A 20,881-nucleotide genomic window follows, 5' to 3' on the forward strand; every position below is an offset into this window, starting at 1 on the left:
CGAAATCTCTACACACCGTGCCACCGTGATTAATTAATAATTAAAAATGCTTGGCGTGAAAAGTCTGAAAATCTTTGGTAAACACACACTACACAATCACACATGTCGTACAATTATTCCTAGGATATTATCTCGATAACGTATGGTTAATAGCGACTAGATCGTTAAGAGCTACGATATAGTGGCGAACAGACGATTTGTTTTGTTTGTGTTGCGTCGCTGTTTCTGCTTAATTGTATGTATGTATTAGATTCTCGATTCGTGCTTATTTTATTGATTTATAGGCACACGCGCGGCGTATAGTATTTCAGTATCGTATGCGTTCTCTTAATTAAATATTTGCCGTCCACTTTCGCCCTTCCTCCCCCCCCCCTTCCCACCCCTCCTCCAAGCGAATCGAATGTGCAATATATCGATAAATCATTCTTATTGAATAAGAAATTATTTTCAGATACCTTTAAGTATCTAAATTTTTTTAACAAATATAATATTATAATATTAATTATAATATTATAATATTAAAATATATAAATATAACATTATAATATTAATTAATAAATCGTTGTAAAACATCATTAAAATATTTTAATATCATAAATTGTATGCAGATATCCAATTTGAAAATTTGTGAAGAATTTTTTCGTGTATAGTTAAATATCGTTGATATTATATTGTCTTGAAACTCAGTTGCACTTTATCGTTCCAGACGTGGCACAGTTAATGAAAATTCAATAAAACGCGGACCCGCGCCATAGTTTGCATGGTAGATATGCGTTAGCCACACACAGATATGTATATTCAAACGAAGTGCACGCGCGTGTGTACCTGAAGAAAAATTGATTTATGTACTTTACGCATGAGTCGCTGCAAGCAATGTAAAAAGTCGCGACTCCGAATTTTCATGATAAACGATAGATCAATACATGGCAGTGCATATATATATATATATATATGTATGTATAATTATTCAATGAATACAACGGAATAACGGGTCCGTCGTGCTTTTCACGCACTGTACGCGAGACATAATTCGTGTAACGCGAAAAAATTGAACAACCGAGTCGTCGAAAATTTTCTCGATAATCTCTTTATCGTGCCTGGGGAAAAAAGTACCTCTACAACGAAAACTCCCCCTCGAAAGATTCGAAAGTCTAACATAATTCGAGAGATAGTGTCGTCTGTCTACAATTATATTACATGATCTCTAATTTCACTAATTGCAATTATAAAAAAATATAAACAACATGGATAATTTTGTATTACGTAATCATATCGCGTTACGAGCATGGCTTCCACAGGCCTAGGGGATGAGCACGAAGGGCGAATGGTATCTTCAATCCTTACCGCAGCATCAGTAATCCCATAATCACCAACATAACGCATGGTCCTAGTGCTATACTTCCGCTTGCTGAAAAAGAAAAAGGCAGGATACATCACGTTTTTGCGAAAGAGGGATATTTCATAAATACCATATTCAGGAAAAATTCAAACTTTGAACATTTTAAAATTGAAACTTGGCTAAGCGAGTTTCGCTAGAGCGATTTACGCTTAAGGGTGTCGAAAAAAAATGGCTGAATTAAAAGAAAATGACATAAATTCCGTGTCCACGAAATTAGATTCTTAATCTTCCGATCGCTCGTGCGTTTGTGATTCAGTATGTTATAAAATTCTTTCCTTATTCCTTTGGAGAGCTGTCCTTAAGATTAATATTACATATTCATCCGTTTTTTGTCGTACGACAAGCTTTTCAAGTCTGTTGATTAGCTGCAGGACAAAGAGGTTCTCAGGTTTCTCAGTCCTGCAGCCAATTAACACGCTTGAAAAATTTGTCGTACGACAAATGTAACATCAGCCTGAAGCCTATTTTACAATAGGATCGCGAACTGTAAGCCGTAAGAAATTAACCAATCATAGCTGATTATTTTTGTCAATTATGATTGGCCAATTTCTTACGGCTTACGACTTGCTTACGACCCTATTGTAGAACAGGCAGGGTTTTGCGCAAAACGAGTTACGCGTTTGCACTTTAACTTGCATGATAGAACTAAAACAGCATATCGGGGAGAAATGACGTTGAGTTGCTAAACTATCCGCGTCGGAACAAGCTTCGAGTTGGCAACGTTAAACCAAAAGGGTTGGCTCTATTATTTCGGTCACTAAGCTCTTTTCACATGGCTACGGAGCTTATACTTTTTTGCAGACTTGTAATTTAATATTAAAGACTGAACTGTGAAAAACGTCAGTTTTTTCAACGGCTTGACAAATAATTCTTATTCCTTTTAAACTTGGAATAGGTAATGGCTCTTTAAGACCGAATCTTCGTTTTAATTCTTTTGATATTAATGTAAACAAAATGTTACTCGGAGAGTAATATCAAACACCCTGTATATTTAAATAAATTTTATCTCAGAAATAGTGCCGATTACTTTCACACACAGACTCTTGCAATATAATTAAACTGAAATAATAATATTCCCTCAAATTTTAAATTAAATCGTTGATTTGATGCTAGCATCTTAAAACTTGTAAAGAACTTATTGCAAAAAATATTACCTTAGCTAGTATTCGAATTTGGATCTCTCGTATACGAGTATTGTACGAGTATTCTCCTAATTCAGCATCGAAGCAAGCCCGAGTTCGAATTCTGGTTGAGGTAAGATTTCTTGCAATAAATTTTTTACAGATTTTAAAATGAGTGACATCAAATCAACGATTTAATTTAATTTAAAGGGATTAATATTAGTACAGTTGATTGTATTGCAAATTCGAAAATATTTGGCGCGCATATTTCTGAGATAACTATGACCGTAATAGGCGCTTTTCGCTTAACTTGTTAATTGATTTAGTTTATATAAACGATCCTGTTTCTAAATATTGTTTCTTAATATTTTTCATATTGTTAAAAACATTATTTTAAACGAATTAACATTTAATTAATATCTAAATAACATAGTGAATTTTACGTTTAATTTTATTTGTCAGCTTTGACTTATAATTTCATCTCTCTATTTCGGTATCGTTAAAATATCAAAAGATATTTAAATACTAATTAATTTTATAATATATTAATTAATATTTTATCAAATAACTGAGCTCCAATTTGAAAATGGAGGGGGGGGGAGGGGAGGAGTTTTTCTCTTTAAATTTTGATCCATCTTTTTTTACAGAGAAGTAGTGACACGACTAGCTAAATCAAAAAGACAAAAAAATCTGTGTTCGTACGGCGAAGCAGATATTTCGCCCTTGTTACTATATGCCATTTATCCTCAGTCAAGGACCGGGAATGGGAGATTTCTCTTTTTACCTAGGATGTGCTCGGCGTGCGTGTGCCCTTGCGCCCTTGTCTCCCTACTCTCCATTACCGGTATCTTCAGAGGCCTCTCACCCTCTATGCTGAGCTCATTCGATTTCCAATATACGGTATATATTCTCGCCAGGCATTTGATCTTCAAGTCTCCCTTCTTGAAGTGCTTCAAGCGCAGACGGAACTCTAGACCGAGTGTGGAAGTCTCCAGATCGTTCCGGTCCACGTCGACGGGGTAAGACTTCAAGAACTGCTGCTCGACCTAATCGAAGTGAAGAAGAGGGACTATATTCTCTCTCGCTCTGAACGACGATGATGATAGTAACACGGATTTTCTTAGTCAGAAATATTGGGTTGGAACGAAAGTTGTGGAACGTAGTGCTACTTCATTTGTATCATGTGTGTGTATTTACATGTTTTTATTTTAATTAGGCATATATTTATATGTTTTTATCATTCGAGAACAAAAAATGAAATTTCAGTTTCAAGAATCTACTATTCAATTGCGGTATGCGATGATTTTTAACGGAATTATGAGCAATTAAAGTCAAAATGTTCCTTTTATTTAATCTGTGATAACTCACTCAGTAACAAAAATTCGTAAAACCATTTTTTTAAATACGATTTTATAGGTACGTTGGGAAAACTTTGAACTTTCACGAAAAAAGTCGAAAATTTTCTCAAGTTTTTCTTTTCAGATATGTAACAAGCTCACAAATGAGGAAAAAAATTTGTCATTTTATCAAACTTATAATTTTCCATACACACACACATATATATATATATATGTAAAAAATGACCAAATTCACAGAAACTCAAAAGATATCGTGACCTCTCGAAAGTAAAGATATTAAGCTTTAAAATTCTTATTTAAATTTAAATCATTTTTAACAAAGTTATGGCTGCTTGAATTTTCAAGTTCGTAGCACTACGAACTTTTGTTCTAATTCAATATTTACTAGTGCGTAATCAGCATTGTTTAAATCTTTGCGGTATATTGACGACGTGTTTTTAAAATTTTCATAACTAGTTTTCTGGAAGAATAGTGATGCTGAAGAGATCCTTTCTTAATTCTAAACAAAAATTTTACTTAATAGAATAACATCAGAGTAAATATTTATAGCAAATTGGTTGGAATTAAACTGGAATGAAACAAGATAATGTTATACTCATAATAAGCAATGATGTTAGCAAAGAATTAAGCAAATGATAACTTTCTAAATACGCGAGATCATCTTAAAAATCATTTTAATATATTCTTAGACATATATCTTTTTTTTTTTTAAATTAAATGTAATAACGTCGTCAGTACTTATCATCGTAAATTAAATACACAGCATTATCTGTCTAATCTACTTTGTTCCAGGAAAATTGACTCTCTTGACCCGCGAGCTCCCTGAGAGCACTACATAAACTTTTAATATCGTTTGGCAGAAGATTGTTATCTTTCTCATTAAATTTTGTTACAACTTTTGTGATAAAAATTAAGAAGTACTCTAACATATGACACTAATTCTAATTATGATAATAAAATTATTTAATGCCTTATTGTTACACACACATTTCTTCGCGCGCTTTATAATATTTTTCATGTTTAATGTGAATTTCATATCTTTTTCTAATTTCAACGTTAACATAATTTACAGGACAGCCTCTCCGGATACTGTAGATAAAGATTAACCAATAAAAAACATTTCGTATTTGTGTTGAGAATGATCCACTCAAGTCCTTATTTTGTAATAAAATTTTGTGCTGATTTTTTAACATATTCGAATATTATATAATTAAACATAATGTGATTTAAGTAGATTTAAATTAATATTCAGCATTTTTTTATTGTTAAAATAACACAATTTATGAGTAAATAAATAAATAAAAAATATGTTTAAAACATAAATTCTCTACAGATGAATAAATAAAATATGTATTAATTTAACATATGATAAATGTTAATTTTATTGAAAAAGACATGCTCCCATGGTTTGTTGTTTATAAATTCTATTAATATTATCTTTTTCATGTTTATTTTTTAAAATAATATTTTTGCTACCTTCTATTTAGCTTATGTCTATTTATTATGCAAATTAACATAAATTTGAGTGGATAGTTTGAGACACGTGACATAATGTGTTAAATTTAACACCAATTTTCCAACGTTGATCCTGTAATCTAAGATTATCGATTTTAATTCCGATTAAATATAATCCCGATTTTAGTAAGTCACGATATAACGCCGATGCTGAAAGACTATAATCAGGCGGTTTTGAATGCGCGCGAGCGGACGCTCGCAACACCCGAAGATTAATTACCCAAGAACTAATTATTTGTTCGCGTATGAAAAATGAAAAAGCTTCGCACACACCATAGAATGCACTTTGTAAAATTAATTCTCGAGCTTTGTTAGCGCATAATCGTGGATCAACGAGACATTAACGGTCACGTCGGTGACCGTCGTTGCAGATGTGCGTTACTTTCGCGAAAGAACGAAATTCGTCGTGATGGGAAACTTTTGACAGCGCTTAAAAGAGAAGGGGGGGAGGGGAGAGAGAGAGAGAGAGAGAGATTAAGAGAGGAAAAAAGTGAAGGGTAACTATGGGGTTATGACTTTTTCCTTGTAATCGTATAGTAATATCCAATAAGTTTTTATAGACATAACTTCGTATCACGATGGAAGTAAAACATGCTGTATTAGAAAAAGTCTTCATTAAGATAGATATGAGGGTTTTTATTAACTTTGTCACTCGTCGGAATATGCGACGAATATTTTAGCGTTAGAATTCGATCCGTAAAAAGTAAAGTTCACTTGGATTTCATTAAATTAAATATTAATTTAAAACTTGATTAACGTTTAATTTCATTACATACGTATAAAAAATAGAATAAATAAAGAATACAATTTTCGATCCCCCGTAATTAATTATTATCTCGAACAAAAACTCGAAATAATATAGAGTTCTTTTTTATTCTCGAAAAATTGAAAAACAATTAGAGAATTGAACACGTAATAATACGTGATGTAATGAAATATGTTTCTGATTAATAATAGAGTATTAATAATAGGTACAACTATTTTAGAAAATTCGCAGATAAAGCCTCTTCCTGTTACTCAACTGCATCGTATGTAAGCGTGCGCAAAATCTCTAGACTATTCTAAACGGATTTTCCAGAATCATGGCGTATCTCGGATGTTAGTGACGTTACCGCGAACCTTTTACGCTTCCGACAACCTGAGAAGACAATTCACAGTTGCGGTACGCAGACAGACAGAGAAAGCAAGGGAGAAAGAGAATAAGAGAGAGAGAGCGGGGAGGGGGGAGGAGGAGGGGGGGGAGGAGGAGGAAGAGATATGCTTCGTGTCTCGAGCACTCACAGGGTCGCCGTTGATGAACCAGCTGAGCGTGGCATGTGGCTTCGACCTCGTCGAAGTGCAATTGAACCGCACGACGTCGCCGACTTGATAACGATGTTTCCCGGGTCGCGTCGTGATAACGGGTTCGTCTTCCGGGAGGGCTGGAATTATGTAGATACACATAAAACAAAATCTGCTATGACAAAGAGGACGCGATGTTCTTCGATTAGACAAAACGACCGGGGCTTTTAACTTGTCCGCTCGAATATTTTTGCGCAATGCCGCAGCTTGAGCCGAAAATTTTCTATAATTTTGTTGCGGCGAGTTTAACTTGCTTACGCTTGCCAATGTGGAAATTTTAATGGAGTAACACTTTACTGTAATCAATGCACTCGATGTAATGCATTTAACTTTATATACGCTCTACATGATAGATATGTAAACGTGCGCTCGGGATAATCGGCGCGAAAAATTGAAGCGACCGAGATCTTGTCCCTCGGTAGAGAGAATAAATAATAATCGAATCGCGCGTCCTGGATTAAAAGGATTGAATGGAAAACCAGCTGCGGATTTTATTTAGACTTAAACGGTTAAAGCTCCGCATAGCTGTGGCATAGAAATCTTTTTAATCGATATTTTTCATACGATATTATTAATGAAGTGTTCAATTGGCGGAGAATGTTTTGCGCAAGCGTTAATACTCGAGCTAGGAAGAATTAAAGATGAGAAAGCAAGGGCGGATTTTACGTCAATGAATTTTAATGTTCATGGAAATCGCGATAAATAATTGAGAGCGAATATCGGTTTCGAGTTTGTCACATCTGCGACTGAAAAAAAGCGCTTCACCTTCGCCGCGCGTTAATAATAAGGTAATTAAGACTAACGAGAAGTATTTCAAACGATAAGTCGTAGACGCATTACCGTTGCAAGAATGGATCGTGGAATGATTCGTCACCGATCGATAGGTCGATATTTTTGAGGGACTTTTTAGATAATGTTCCCTCTCTCACAAATCAAGACCAACGCGACGAAATGAACTCTTTCGGAGGTATTAGAACTGCGATTTGTTTTAATTCGCGCGTAAAGTGGCTTATGAGAAAATCTTCAAAGCCGTTAAAATATCTAATCCCGCGGTAGAAAATCTCTCTTCTTCCATTTTTTTTCTTCTTGAAACCGAAATCCCTTCGTCGAATGATACGTATAAATCTTTGTCTCGGAATTACACCGCTCCAGCAAGGCATATCTCATACCGTGGGCTACACATTAAATGTGATAAATCTCTTCTTCGCAGTTTAATTCAAACATGAATAAGATCATGATTAGTCGGCACAATTTCTCTCTTCTTTTCGTTTGCTGACCGTAATAACATTTGCGAGGCTAAATCAACGGCGCAACATCCCAAAGTTTGCGAGGGGCCTGGATTCCGCGCGATTTCTTTGAAAGATACCAAAAAAAACTCATTCATTAATACTAATCTGCTCGCCGTCGCTTCTTACCGATTATCGTCATATCCGAATGGTCGGAAACGGTCTGGAAAGACGGTGCCTCCGCGGAAACCTCGCATCTGTAGCGTCCCGTGCTCATGAGGTTCACGGAACGAAGGACGACCGTTCGTTGAGTGGATTCGTGAACCTGAAAGACAAAGTAAGAGATGCATCCAAAAAAAAATTCTGCCAATAAGCGGGGACCTTCTCTCAACATTTCCTCCGAGCAAAAAATCTGAAATACACATCAGGCGTACGTATTTATAACACGTATTCATCTATATAACAATAAGGACACGTGAGCTATGATGAAAAATTAATTCTTCTATAGAAGATTCTATTGTAATAGCCTTTTGAAGTGAAAGGATATACAAGATACTAGCACGTTTATTTGTTAAAAGAAGCTTGTCAATTCACGTGCTAACTACGTGTGCATGTCAGTGATATGCAGGACATTCTTCTAGCATGAAGAGAATTGCAATCTTTAAATCCAGCACCTTATAATTGTATGAAATTCCTCTACTTTGTTGAGTATCTTCTTAAAGTCGTATATAATGGAAAGTCCTCTGATAGAATATTTTTTTTTGGATGTAACATTGCGACATAACGGACAGTTCATCATGCTGTGAAAACTCGCAAACTCTCTGACTCGATAAAAATGGAATTAAAATCTTCCTTAATGTAATTTGTTTATTCTATTTGATCAAAAGAATAGAACTGAAAAAACCTTATAGAATTATAAAATTTCAATTATCTCATATATTAAGGTGCATCCTAAAAGTAAGTTTCTATATTATAGGAAAAAAATTATTTATGTCATGTATTCTAGAAATTTTTTTGGAGTATGTCGACATTTTTTTTTTATTTACAGTTACCTTTAATTAGTTGAACCAATTTGAATTAAAAGAGATACCAGTACAAACGTGTCTAATTGCAAACTACGTATAATAATTCAATTTTGACTGCAAGAAACGAAAGTGTTATAAATATTATCATCAAATAAGAAAGTCTTTTTGAAAAGTCTTTAAAAGAGCTTTTTGAAAGTGTTTTCGAAGAAAGTTTTTTTATTTCATTTGATGCGCCTTCATTCAACAAGATGAATGTAGGATTTATTGGCATATTTCGTTGGGAATATTTTAGTCATCCACCATAGATTCTCTCTAGATCGATTAATTTTCACCTGTTTTCTGTACTAAAAATATTTGAATGGTAAAATCTCTGTGACGATAAAATTAAAACTGAAATGTAATCTGTGACTCCAATTAAAAAACACATTATTTCATACCACTGACATTACAAAATTGGTGTTACGTTATAAGTATTAAAATTTCAATGGTGATTACGTTGAGAAGTAGCTTGAGAATTAAGTTAAAAAAAAATTTTCTAATTGCCCTACCTTACTTTATTTTCCTACGATAGGGAAACTTACTTTTGGGATGCTCCTTATGTTATTAAATTGCTTTATCGACAATAGGAAGTTTTTGCAATACCATGTATTTAAATACAGTAAACGCTAAAATCATGTTATTTAGTAGAAATTCGCACACGCGCAGATTTTCCACTATGACATTCACCGTATCTGGATCCATGATATTGCAAAAAAACTTCCTAATATCTTCTCATTAACTCCTGAAATTGCGTACAAATTGCGTACCAAATTCCGCGTTTATAATGTTAATTTCCGAGGACTGGATTTAATTCCTAGTTTTCATGCCGCCTCTCTAAAGCTTGATAAATGAATGAAACAATACAATGAAACAATATAAGAAATATATATTCATCCTTCGCACGAAATGAACGTTCTTCCGACAACTTGTGTCGTTCCGCTGGTAGCCCAGTGAATCACTCATCATTCTCGGGCACAGAGCTGGCTTGCTCCAACGTAGTTTTCATACCACGGGGAGATGGAATTTTTTCGTATCACTCAATGGCGTGGAAAACCGCGCGCATGATATAGTCGGCAGGGAGGAATTGAAATTATTGGAAATATCATTAACCTAAAAGAGGGAAACCGCGACTAGAAGGGGGTGGCGAAGAAGAGCGACCCCCTTGGGATCAATTTGTAATGCGTTATCTTTTCCGACGACGACGACGACGACGACGACGACGACGACGACGACGACGACGACGACAAGGGCGAAAGGTAATTTTAGACGTGCCGCGCGGTGTGATGAAGACGCGCTTAACGAACAACGTCCCCACATTAAATTAGTGAAGAACGCGGGGTAGAAACAGGAGAAAGGGGATAGAGAAGGAGAGAAGCCGGGTCATCGTCGTCAGCATCCCCACAATTTTCATCTCCGCGCGCTGGGAGAGCATTTCACGATTCATTATACTAATCGATGTAATTATAAACAGCGATAACAACCGGGTAGACCGATAATTTCTAAGGGCGTTCCCGAGCGCCAATCTCGCGCGGGTGATTAATGTTAATATTAAGGCTCATTATGATCAAGATCGCGTACCAGTGGTCGCCTCGTCTTTGTTTATTCGCTGCTCGGCGCGCATAATGCAACATTAATCCGATGTCTTGACGTGAATGAAAAGCCATTTTGGCCGCGCGCGCCCGAGATGAGAATATTTCGGGAAAGCTGCTCCTGCATGCAATATTTATTTATTTATACAGAAATGGAAGCTAATTCCTTTTGCAAACGTCGCTCACGACTGAGATACATGAACGCATTTCTCTCTCTCTCTCTCTCTCTCTCTCTCTCTCTCTCTCAGAGGGAGACAGAGAGAGAGAGAGAGAGATTTGAAAATAAAATTTCGAAAATGAGATCTACAATTTTTATTATCGCCAAAATTAGCATCTGTTTTGATTATTTCCATCGCGCATCGTGCATTTTGCGCGTCGCGTTGTCAATCGCACGCTCGTATTCTCGAACTGGTTCACATTTTGCTCTCCTATTTGTTTTCCGATTGGGAAAAATATCAGAGCGAGCAGAACGCGCGATTTATTTTTAAACGACACAAATATGAACGTGGGGGATAGTTCCGCCGTGCGAGTACAGAGTCTAGATTTTGACTCTTCGTGATTGACGCGCATTTGAGAATTCGAGCCAGTACGATCGAAAGTGGGTCAATCATGCCATTTCCTGGGAAACACGTCCATCGGGAATTCTAAACAGGCGCGGAATCAAAACACTGTGTACATACACTGCGGAAGCTTCCTTTTTCTCTTCCGCTTCGATCCTCCACGTGTTTAAGGCGATTCACGACGGTCTATCGGGTTGTACGTATCGGACGCGAAACGCGAGAATTGGATAAGATTCAACACGAGAGTGAGCAGGAAATTGTAGCCGAAGAATGTCCCCGATCTTTCTATTCGAAGATTTATACCATTCTTATGCCGGATCTGTTCAATTTTGTTCGTCGTAAAGTGCCAATGTTGAGGAATGAAGAAAATCTTCGCTTACAGAACCTATCTTAATGTGATAGAAAGATTACATTTCCGAGATAAATTTCATATAGATTAGGATTTAAAGTTTAACGCAAAAAACAAAGAGAGAGAGAGAGAGAGAGAGAGAGAGAGTGTGTGTGTGTGTGTGTGTGAAAGCAATTAGCTATCCTTACGATTGCTGAGACACCGGGTTGAAGGAACACCAGAACAGGTGGCTTCTCCTGAGGTACGTATCGGTAGAATTCGTTGCCGTCCTTGTACCACTTGACCGAGTACAGCTTCTCGCCGTCCAGATTAAAGTTGCACTCGAGGCTTACATTTTGCCCGAGCACCGCGTGCTGCGGCACTATCAGCTCCAGCATCCTCAAACCGTATGTTTCTGCAACACACACAGGAAGCGGATGCGAGATCAGAGGAAGGTATTGTATATACGCGTTGCGTTGAATGTTACACGAGGCAACGAGTTTTCAACGAAAAGATCTTACTTAAGAAAATTAAACTAGACACGGGTAATTGGAGTAACAGTTTACGCAGCTGTTTTTTTTTTTTTTGTGCAGCTTAATTCTACTGTTGGAAATAAGTATCAGTTAGAGGAATAATAACAGTGCGTAATTGAAACGTCAAAAGTGAATAAGATATATTGTCGCATTTAGGATTCGCAGCATTCTAACTTACTTCATTTCATGCGTTGAAAAAAGATCAAATGTATTTTATCAATGATATTTGTTATTTAAACTTTAACAAATAAAAGGAATTTTATTGTACGTAAAAAAAAGACCCCCCCCCCCTAAAAAAAAAAGAATTCTACAATTAGTAGATATAATTTATATCTTTCATACGTTGTTCCTTTTCGTGCCTTGAATTGTGTTTCAAGTTCAGAAATTGTACTCCAACGTAATTTTAAACATGTAAGAATAATATAGTTAAATGCATCGCCGATCAAATGTTTAAAAACATATATGATGGAGAGACTTTCATTCAGCGAAAAAAATTAATTCAAGCGCGTAACTCTAGAAGATCGCGATCCCCTTTTGCGAGATGCGTGGACGTTCGGATGAGTCATACGAAGAGAAAAGGAGATCAAAGAAGCCGTGAGAGACATCGCAGCGATGAGGGTGAATAAAGATGTGCGCGTCTCTTTTCTGTGGATGCTGCAACGATTCGAATCACCGAGAATATTCCGCGAGAATAATATGTAATCCACCGAAACCTATCGTAGGAAACAGAGAGAGAGAGAGAGAAAGAGAAAGAGAGAAAGAGAGAGGGGGAGGGGGAGGGGGGACAATCTGTGACGAACACGTCGACGGAGCTCAAGACTAGAAGGATGATGACGATAACGTCGGGTAAACAGGTGGTTGCTGCGAATAACGAGAAGACGTCTACGACGTTTATAAACAAGGTATTAATTTCTTGACACGCTCTTGTTCGTGAGCAAGGCGAATTAAATGTTTATTTCGAATAATGGCACGATATTTCTCGCTTATCAATGACACATCCAGTATTATTAGGCGAAAAAGAACGTTTTCCTTGAATATAAGATATTTTCAAATGGATTTATAGAATATCGGTCAATGATACTTTTGAATGATACTGAAAGTTGCATAATTTTCAAAGATTCTTTAAAAAAGATTAAAAGTTGTGATAATAGGTCGAATTGATCGCGTCAGAGAAAAGTTATTAATTAATTTTTTTTAAAATAAAAAGTAGATCTTTTTTTATTAATAAGATTGGAATTAATCAATTCATAACTTTCATATAATTCCGATGATGCACGTATAATTGATGGAGTTAAATAATGAAGTGTCATTCACAACAATACAGAGGCTTCTCTGAATCGTATAGATTTTGATAAGAGAGACGTCAATAATACGATAGCGGAGCCACTTCAAGGCACTGGCTTAAAGTTGCCCAGTGCAACGGGTTGAAAGTGAAAATGTACTTTTGATTGCCGCCTTTACGGTGGACAGAAGATAAGTACAAGGGATAAACACGTAGGATGGAATAAGTGCGAGCATGGGCGCCGTCGGAATTTTTTTCCCCAGCTTCCTTGCTCTTCTTCCCATGATTATTTCAATTATCTTGCTAATAGCGCACGATAAAATTTCCTGCTTCTATAACCAAAGTTCCGTGAAAATTATAATGAAGCGGTATTTCTCAACAAGACTTTTTTCATCTCCGTGGCACCGTGAAAAACCAAGAAGACTGTATCTCGGCGCTCATGACCGGCGCGTCGTGCAATTTCTGGAACGACAAGGGATAAGAAATAATTCCTGTGCTTCGTTACGTTCGCGCATTACGAAGACGAGGAAACTAGCTTATAGCTTCCGGCAGGATGACCATATTTTCCTGCAAGTAGGACAATATAGCACGGTGAAACGCCAAGAGACAATTTCCAGAATTGAAAACTTCTATTAAATTAAATTACAGGAGGATCAAAGTTAATTTGACTGATGAAATAAAATAAGAAGAAAAAAACAAGATTTTACAGCTCCATAAATGTAGACAACAATACGTAAATTACAGAATCAATTTTCTGTTAATTACACACATTCCTTGTGAAATTCTTCTTAGAGAAGACTTCTAAGGAGAGGACATGCACATCTCTAGCGAAATGCAGATGGATAATCGTGAGAGCTATTCCACGTTGCACGTTAAAACACATAGTCGAATTCTCACGCGTGTCCACGCGTATTTACTCATACAAAAGACCCATAGAAAGGAAGTGCGTGTTACATCGAGAAAAAAAAAAACTTTAGTTAAATCATTCTTTTTTCGGTTTCTGCCATTATATGTGTATGTTCTATTTAAAACAGAGAGATTTCGCGCTATAAATAATAATAATTTGTCCATATTTATTTATATACCAATTTAATAGGAGAAAATATCATTACGAATTAAATAAAATTATTTATATATATTAATAAAACTTTAATAAATATTCGTACAAAAGTTTATTTGCAAAAATTCATTTAGCCGTTTAAAAATTATTTACTACAGCAAGTTATTGCGCTGCGTAAGCAATTACGCAAGTCAAATTATTTGTTGTTTTGTTATTTTGCAATTGGTTTCAAAGCGTATTCGGAATAAAAATGTTGTTGACTGATATCAGCTAAAAATGTTAATAAAAAAACGGATATTAAATAAATACTTAATTAAAAATACACGAAATATATGCAATTAGTATTTCATGCATTACACAAGACACATAAGATGGACTGAAAGTAACTAAAGTAGTTCAACTGGATTATAGTGAAGAAAAAGCTTAGTGTGCCCGAATCGCGTTAATTGCACTTCTGTGAATATATATTATCCCAATACAATATTTGCCTTATGAAAATATAAAAATAATAAACATATTATATATAGTGACATAGTTTGTGAGACAAAAATATATTCACAAAACATATTGATTCTAGAATATTGCGATTTAATGCGACCCGGGCACGCCAAATGTATTTTTCTTCACTATAACCCAGTTGATCACTGCAGTCACTTTCAATCCATGTGTCTTGCGTTATAAAATACTTGGTTAATTGCATTTATTTCGAATCCGTTTTTTATCAAGAGGAATTTAAAATCTGATATTTTTTTTAACGCTTGGCGTTATATTTTTTCTTTTTTTAAAAAGATTTTTTTTAGAGTTGGCTTTTTCAGTTGAGTTTTAAACTGACTATTTTTTAGCCGATATTATATAACCAAAACACATCCTTAATTATATTAGGTGTAAGAAATATACATATCCTGCAAATGTGTACAACTTAACGTATTCCAAGAACATATTTCTAAAAATGCCAATAAATAAGTAATAAAATACTAAATAAATGACATTAAATAAATATAGTCCTTGATTTTTTAGTGCTTTTTCCCTTTCGCTCCAGAAATAGCTGAACCGCTAATTTGCGGCGTTAGAGTTAATGCAATTGTCTCGGATGATATTTCCGCGTTAAACGGGAATCGAATACGGCCCGCGCTAACGGCATTATCGGTTTTTCGTCAGCAGAAATCTATTCCAATCGTAAACATAATTGATTGCATTATGCTCTCTATATTCCAGAATTATCCTCGCTCTCGTAGAACTTGATTTTTTGCTTTTAAGTGGCGACAGGTACATTTAACGTTCCCGCAAATTCCCTAAGCATATAATTCTTCCTATTGAACGATGATTAAAGTAAAAGAAATGTTTTTATATAATTTACAGCTTTACAATTTATGGAAACAGAAATAAAAATTCGATATATTTAAGTGATATTCGACATTTATGACGAATGTCTAATGATATTTATGACAACGCCAGCAAAATCCGTCGGGCTTACTTATTCGCGTCGTGCTTTTTAACACGAACGCCTCGCAGCATCGCGATGCCGAGCAACTTCCTTAATAAATGTCCTCGGCGTCCGTTATTTTATTGTAAAATTGCTGAGTCTGTGATATAAAGTCTAACTTCTAATATCTCTTCACTTTGATTTAATCCTTTACGGCATAATGTTGTACAGGTATAATACCTGTATCATTCAAGTTTGTGTTTTTTTTTCAATAAATCAATTGCTTCGCGTATTTCTTTAGCATATTTGGTATTGCTGATGAGATTCCTAAGAGATTCCTCTAATTAATAAATCAAATTTTATAATTAAATTTTAAGTAAATAACTTCCTATTAATGAATATATACTGCGAAAAACTGTCGTTTTTAGTAAATAATTTCGTTCGTATAAATATTTTTATCATTAACAAATACTTCAAGATCACTATTTGGGGATTTTCGAGATCGCTGATCATGAATTTGATATCAAAGGTACAATATTCGAAATACTATATATATGTAACATAGCGAATAAAATTTTCAAAATTGTTCATCATTGTTGATTATTAGAAAAAAAACCACCATTAATATAAAATTACACGAATGCAGCGTACGCTTTCTTCTTCTGCTCACACGAATTACGTATATCAGTACTTGGTGTTTCTACGTGTTTCGATGTATTCGTGTAATTTCGCATTGTGTACTGTCACTCTCGAAATTAAATAACAAGTGATGCCTCAGTACGATCTGACTATGTTCGTATATTAAGTAATATACTCGTCATTCTAAATGTCCCAGCTCATGAATTTCTGAAGATCAATCAGTCTAATAATCCACCGGTTTTAACGGTTTTAATTATTAACGCAGCCGTTAAATTAAATTGCAAATGTCAATCTCAATCCTTCCTTTTGGATGTGTCGGGTCATTATTTAAAACAATACTTTAGCGTGTTGTTATGCAAAAATAGAGGCACAAAGAAACGTCGGAGGAAATTATTCTTAACTGTGCCAATACGTGCGCAGCACAGTATAGATATTTACTTTTGAATCGCGTAACTCGACGGAACGTTGAACGCTTGACTCGAGTCTCGTTTCTTTTTTTTTTGTTTTTGTTTTTTTTTTCTTTTTGGGAGGAAAAAGAAACCTTTGCGTGTTATGACAGCACTATGAAAGGACTTTAACAAATTGCCTTTTAACGACCTGATACCGAGCCATTTCGTCCTTCCCCCGGACGCATTCCGCAATGAGCCCGTGCAGCGTATGGACGGTTAATTTAACGTAAACTTTAGCCTCTCGCAGCACAAAATAATGAACATAATGAATTTGATCGAGCGCCCATTGTCGCGTCATCGTCCCTTTTCTTCTCTTTTTTTTTTCCTCCAGGGGATGAATTGTACACAGATGGATCAGCGTTCCTCTACCGATTTAATTTCTGCCCATTACCGAAAATCGCAGCGGTGCTGACCGTCTCCAAACTCCGATCTTACTCTGACCGCTCTCTCTCTCTCTCTCTCTCTCTCTTTCTTCCCTCAACTAGGAATCTAAAAAATTCATAAAATGTGAAAGATTCGATGTATCTTCGTAACCACGCACACTCGACTTCAATATTGTTCGCGAATAAATTTTTGTTGTATTTTTTTATTTGAATAAAATGGTGGCATTAAATAGATAGAGAACGAAAGGGAGGAAAAGGAAAAGAGAATACTAAAGGAGGGAGGGAACGAGAGCTCTATTATATTTTATATTGAGTTTTTCAATATATGTGAACGAAAAGTTTCATCCCTTATTTGTTATTCGCGAATTTATTTTGTCTACAATCATGAAGTTATATAAACTTTGATCCGTTTTTAAACCCATTTTTCCATTATTCGTACGACATATTGGATTTTCCGCGGAGAGAATAACTGCCGAATCGAATAGAACAACACTTACAAAGACGAGTACCGTTCACTTCCGTCAGCGTAATGTAGTCTGTAACAATAACCTCATCATTACGTCTTACAATTCGCAGTAATGTGAAAAGTTACGTTAATTAAAAATTTCAAGATGGAAACGTTTACATTCGGAGTATCCTTGCAATGTTTATTATCCTCTTGTTAAGCGTAATTATAAGATGTAACGGTAAAGCAGGTCTACAATCTTCAATATGTTCTCTTCTAAATGCAAAGTGGAGAGAAAAATTAATTTTATATATATGTTACATACACATAATATTGCAGCAGAGGAAAAAAGAAGAGCGATGTTTCATGAACACGTAACGTGCTCTTATCGTGTTACAAATATTTGTGATGATAGTATTACGTAGGTATTTATGGATTTTAATGATGTAACGCGATATCGAGTGGCACGATGCGACGCGACGCGACGCGACAAATTAAGCAAGAACGTGTTTTAAGGGTAAATGTCTGCAACACGACTGTGGCTTTCGAAAATTGAGTCCTCCGAGTATACAACAATTACAGGCAGGCGTAACTGAATTACGACTGCTCGTGTGGAGAGATGCACTCGAAGACAGGAATACTTCAAGGCAAGAGACTGATGGTGGTACTTGACATCGCCCGGAATTGCCCTCCTCCCACATCAACCCCCTCTTCCTCTCCTTTCCCCTGAGAGGCCCCCACTAGTCCCCTTTCCGGAATTCCAAATACACGGTGCGCCATTTCGCCGCTTTATTTATGGCCGTTGTGTGCTCGTCGCTGAGGCTCGTTGCGAAAATTAACGTGGTCGAGAGCGCCGTTAAAAAATGACCGCAGGGTACCGCGAGACGTCTTAACAAGGAACAACGGTAACGAGAAAAATTTCGATCCTCGCGCGTAACATTTGAAATCCCACGACATTTGATGGCGAGGTGAGGCGAGTTTCTGTCGCGCGAGCAAGAAAAGGTAGGTACAAGTGAAGTAATAATTCCCCGAGACTCCAGTTCGCTCTCCTCGCTAAGAAATAGTTACGTTGCGCGATACGATGTCTATGCCATGCGTTTTAGTAGCGGCGGATGTGGGTGGAATGTTTCGAAGAACTTTTGCAATCTGCTTCTCCTTCAATTCGCTCTTCGATTCGCAAAGTTCGCGAAATTTCACGGCGGTTCGAGTGCTGATAAAAATTAACTGTAATTTTCTACGTGACGATGAAGTGGCTGGATTTTTAGTTTGCGAAAGGAAGAAAAAGATTTTTTTTGCACTGCTGTCTGAAAGAAAAAAAAAAAAAATAAATAAATCTGCGGACGAAAGTATGTCTTCGTAAAAAATACAGGCAAGATTATTCTTTTAATTGCCATTTAATTATAAATAATTATATGCTTACTGTTGACAAAAATAAACCCGTTTGAAGATCGAGAGCGAAATCATTTTACGTTAACAGGGAAGAAAGATGAAAGTGAAGCTCGCTTAAAAGAATGATGACAACAAATTATAAATTGAGCCGGCTGCGAGCTCCCAGTAAAAAAACGAGAATAATTTTCAGCCGCTGGAAAGACTAATAGGTGGTCTGGACAACATGGGACGAGCACAGGTTGCACCGCAACAGTTAAGAAAAAAAAAAAAATAAATAAATAAATAAAAGCGTAATAGACGAACGAATATATAATATTAATGACCTCGATGACAATTCGCGAGATATTTGTGTTTGAGTCAAACGCGTTTGAATCGTGGCAATAATTAAGAAAAAAAGAAAGTCAAGAGTGGAGTATAGATATATAGAGCGGCGACTGGCGAAGTTGGAATAATTTTTTCTCCCGCGCGTGCGCGTGCCAACATTACAATCGCCCTTAAATTAATGCGACTTTTCCGCGTCGTCTGCCTGCGGCGTGTGGCAGGAGCCCGAAGACCCGCGATATTTCATCAAATTACCTTTTCGCTGTCCGCGGGAGTCTCTCTCCGGTGCCGCGCGTTATGCTCGATTTTTCCACGTCTTACGCAGCGCGCAGAATTAATGTGACCGCTTACCGGTTAAATCAATCGGAATTCACCCGTGCGCTTCTGCTCGCGAAGGATCGCATTTTACGTGACTCTCCGTTGACCTCCGTTCCGCCATTCCACCAGACATATCCACGGAGACAGGTGTCGCCATTTGACTTGCTTTCTCTCTTTATTCATTTATTTTCTTATTTTAATCGCCTAACCACGCATGCAGGTATTAAATCCACGCGTTGACCAGAGACATTTTTGTTGCCAGATCAAAGACATTTGCACACTCCGCGTCGAAAGGGCGCTCTTAAGAATTGTTTGACCTTTTCGCCATAGCTTCTTTTTCTTCAGTTTCTCGTCTCTCTCTCCTTCCATCTCCTCTTTTTTCTTTAATGCTCCTTACGCCGACGTCCTGCTGGGTATTAGGAATTAATGTACCGGCATGACCGTCTCAATCTTGCTGTCCCTTTTCGCCTCCCCGCGACAGCGGATTCCGTAGCTTCTTCAACTTTAAAGAGCGCAACGAAGAGATGTTCTTCATTTTCAATTTATTAAAGTTTAAATTATACCGTGAAGTTTATGAAATTTATTTCCACACACACACACACACGCGCGCGCGCGCGCGCGCACATACACACACACACACACGCACACAAAAGTGTTATTCTTTGTAAAATATTCCTGGAAAGAATTATGTCCTGCCTGTCACGTTGTTTTCGTCGGTACAAAGCAGGCTCGCTTTTCTACATGATATATTTGCGATTGAATCAGTCATTCTCGCGACCCTATGGTATTCAATAGATTGAGAACTTTCGAGTTTTATTTCGTATACAGTCAGTTTCTCTTCCTTTCATTCTTATTTTTTAAATAAAAGTAAATATAACAGCATTGTCAACTGCTACGATGCACCTTAACAATATCTCTATATACGTTTTCACCCCTTCCTACCCCTTCTCTCTCTCTCTCTCTCTCTCTCTCTCTCTCTCTCTCTCTGTCCATTTCACGATGTTACAAGGCCCCGCTGCTGCAACGGGTATCCATCCGATGCGTCGACCAAAGGTCGGCGAGCTATTCCCGCGGAAGAAAACGGGAAAACATCTTTTATTCTCGTACTCTAACATGAAAAGGCACTTTTATTTTTGCA

At 36.5% G+C, this 20,881-nt stretch overlaps 1 protein-coding gene across 1 annotated transcript in view; it reads right to left on the reverse strand.

Moving 5' to 3' along the window:
- Positions 1-611: 611 nt before the first annotated feature.
- The window catches only part of LOC108755535, a 137,388-nt gene continuing 117,118 nt past the window's right edge, over positions 612-20,881 (reverse strand). The window contains exons 2-6 of the mRNA XM_018498597.1: positions 11,711-11,916; positions 8,150-8,285; positions 6,675-6,814; positions 3,305-3,566; positions 612-1,408 (exon numbers count right to left, since the gene is read on the reverse strand). Coding sequence (XP_018354099.1) covers positions 1,341-1,408; positions 3,305-3,566; positions 6,675-6,814; positions 8,150-8,285; positions 11,711-11,916 — 812 coding nt within the window. The 3' untranslated portion in view covers positions 612-1,340. The remainder of the gene's footprint in view (positions 1,409-3,304; positions 3,567-6,674; positions 6,815-8,149; positions 8,286-11,710; positions 11,917-20,881) is intronic.

Source organism: Trachymyrmex septentrionalis, unplaced genomic scaffold (assembly GCF_001594115.1).
Source record: "Trachymyrmex septentrionalis isolate Tsep2-gDNA-1 unplaced genomic scaffold, Tsep1.0 scaffold88, whole genome shotgun sequence".
NCBI lineage: Eukaryota > Metazoa > Arthropoda > Insecta > Hymenoptera > Formicidae > Trachymyrmex > Trachymyrmex septentrionalis.